At 37.8% G+C, this 2,046-nt stretch overlaps 1 protein-coding gene across 2 annotated transcripts in view; it reads right to left on the bottom strand.

Moving 5' to 3' along the window:
* Positions 1 to 6: 6 nt before the first annotated feature.
* Positions 7 to 2,046, bottom strand: part of LOC102294867 (complement C1q-like protein 2) — a 4,782-nt gene continuing 2,742 nt past the window's right edge. For both annotated transcript variants that reach the window (XM_005953207.2, XM_042217731.1), the window contains exons 2-4: positions 1,481 to 1,552; positions 569 to 700; positions 7 to 466 (exon numbers count right to left, since the gene is read on the bottom strand). In XM_005953207.2, coding sequence (XP_005953269.1) covers positions 183 to 466; positions 569 to 700; positions 1,481 to 1,517 — 453 coding nt within the window. In that variant the 5' untranslated portion in view covers positions 1,518 to 1,552 and the 3' untranslated portion in view covers positions 7 to 182. The remainder of the gene's footprint in view (positions 467 to 568; positions 701 to 1,480; positions 1,553 to 2,046) is intronic.

The following is a 2,046-nucleotide window of genomic DNA, read 5'->3' as shown; positions in this document are numbered from 1 at the left end:
CTGGACCAGGTGACCCTGAATCCTCCCTTAGTTATGCTGCAAGCACCTTCTGGCAACTATTGTTGGGATTTAGTACAATATAAATGAAATTGAATTTAAAGTTTAATTCATTATTTAATTCAATTTATTTAAAAACTCTTTAGCTGTGTTTTAAAACCAAAAAACGAGGAACCAGTTCCCTTTTACATGGCAAAAAGCATATGACCACTGAAAGTGGAGTAGTGATGCTGATCGTCATATATTTTATACTGTGACCACAGACGCATAAAGACCTGATCTCCAGCCTCTAGAATCAACGTCACGCCATTAGAAGAACTTCCAAAAGTAGACTCTTTTTGATCCCATGCTGTAACTACATGCATCCCATTCCTTACTAACACAGTACATAAACCATGTGACGCATCTCCAGGTCCAGCTACGTGAAACTCAAAGTGGTAGGCTCCTCTCACTGGTGCAGCAAAAATACCTGTGGGACATTTGATTTGGCAGGTTAGACAGAAAATGTTGGAACACCTGTAACCTCAGAACAACATGCACGGAGCAGGAAAGTGACTTTCAGTGTTATTACCGGTGTGTGGGCTGTAGGCATTTCCAACGTTTGTGAACACATTGTTGTAGATCAGAATAGTGTGTGAGTCAAAGGGTCCAATAGTTTGAGATTCTCCACTCTTTATAGAGGCAGAGAACGCCACCTGCTGGACTGGGAGAAAAAGAAATTCAATTCAATTTTATTTATATAGCGCCAAATCACAACAAAAGTCGCCTCAAGGCGCCCTCAAATGACCAAAGTTATTTTAAACTTATTGTTTTTGAGCCTCTTCAAAACAGAAATACACACTTTTCAAGGGAAGATGTTTTACAATCAAACACAAACCAACAGTTAAAAACATGTGATTCTGCACCACCCAGTTTCTTAAATATTACATTCAACTAACGTCACATTTGACTGGTAATGTGCATTGAGTGCTGCAGCAGTCAAATCAAATCAAATTCAAATTTTATTTGTCACATACACAGTCATACACAGTACGATATGCAGTGAAATGCTTAGACAACTGCTCGTGACCTAAAGAAAAAAAGACTATGAATAGGATAGGAAATAAATATGAAAATTAAAATGAAGGGTAAATTTAACTAGGAAATTTACCCTTCCAAAGTAAGAGAGAGAAGCCTTTTTTCTTTTTCTCTTGTTCATCGTTTGGAGAGTTGTCCTTTGTTTGTCTTTTTTTCAGTTGGGGCTAAGTAGGGAGCGTTAAAAATTTTGCATGCTGGTCTGGAATTGCTCACTGAACTTTGGACTGGATTCCAGAATACAGATATTTAGTGAACTGCCCAACGTACACTGTCCTGACTTCCAAACATTAAAGCTTTGGTGTAAGTACAGATGTGTTACACATGCTTTGCAGATAACCATGCTGTAAAAATGCACATCAATTTTAACAAATCTATGAACGAAAGCCAAAACCTTTTTAAATAATACCTTGTAGCTGCTGCTTCAACTTTTCAGTCTCAGTCATCTTGCTCTCCAGCTCTTTCAGCTTTGCTTCATGGTCTGAAGAAAAGAAGAGAGTGACCAAGACTTGCTTTTAAATAACATTAAATGTTATTATTTAAATAAAATTTAAATAAAATAAAATGTTATTATTTAAATAAAATTTAAATAACAACAATGATAACATTTAAAGCATATATATTGTCCTTTTTGTGAGTTTATTTCCTGTGCTTGTGTCATTGAGTTGCCATTAAATGCCTGGGAGAGTGCTATGATCACACCCTTGGTAACAGGAACAACATCTGCAAGTTTAGGTACTGTATTTATCAAAACGGGCTCTGACCTACGAGATACCAATGACTGTGTTCGATGGAGTGAAGAAGAGAGTGAAAAACATTTGAAGCAGTGGCTTGGCATCCCTGCTAGCTTAACAGCAGCGAGAATCTAGATCAGATCAGGGCAGCTTCAGCTTTACTCCCATCTGTCTTGGAGGAGTTCAAGGCGGTTACACACACACACACACACACACACACACACACACACACACACACACA

This window comes from Haplochromis burtoni, unplaced genomic scaffold (assembly GCF_018398535.1).
Source record: "Haplochromis burtoni strain Fernald_Lab_line unplaced genomic scaffold, NCSU_Asbu1 Contig_2755, whole genome shotgun sequence".
In the NCBI taxonomy this organism is placed as follows: Eukaryota; Metazoa; Chordata; class Actinopteri; order Cichliformes; family Cichlidae; genus Haplochromis; species Haplochromis burtoni.
The sequence above is the reverse complement of the archived record's forward strand: the minus strand, read 5'-3'. Positions and strand labels throughout refer to the sequence as shown.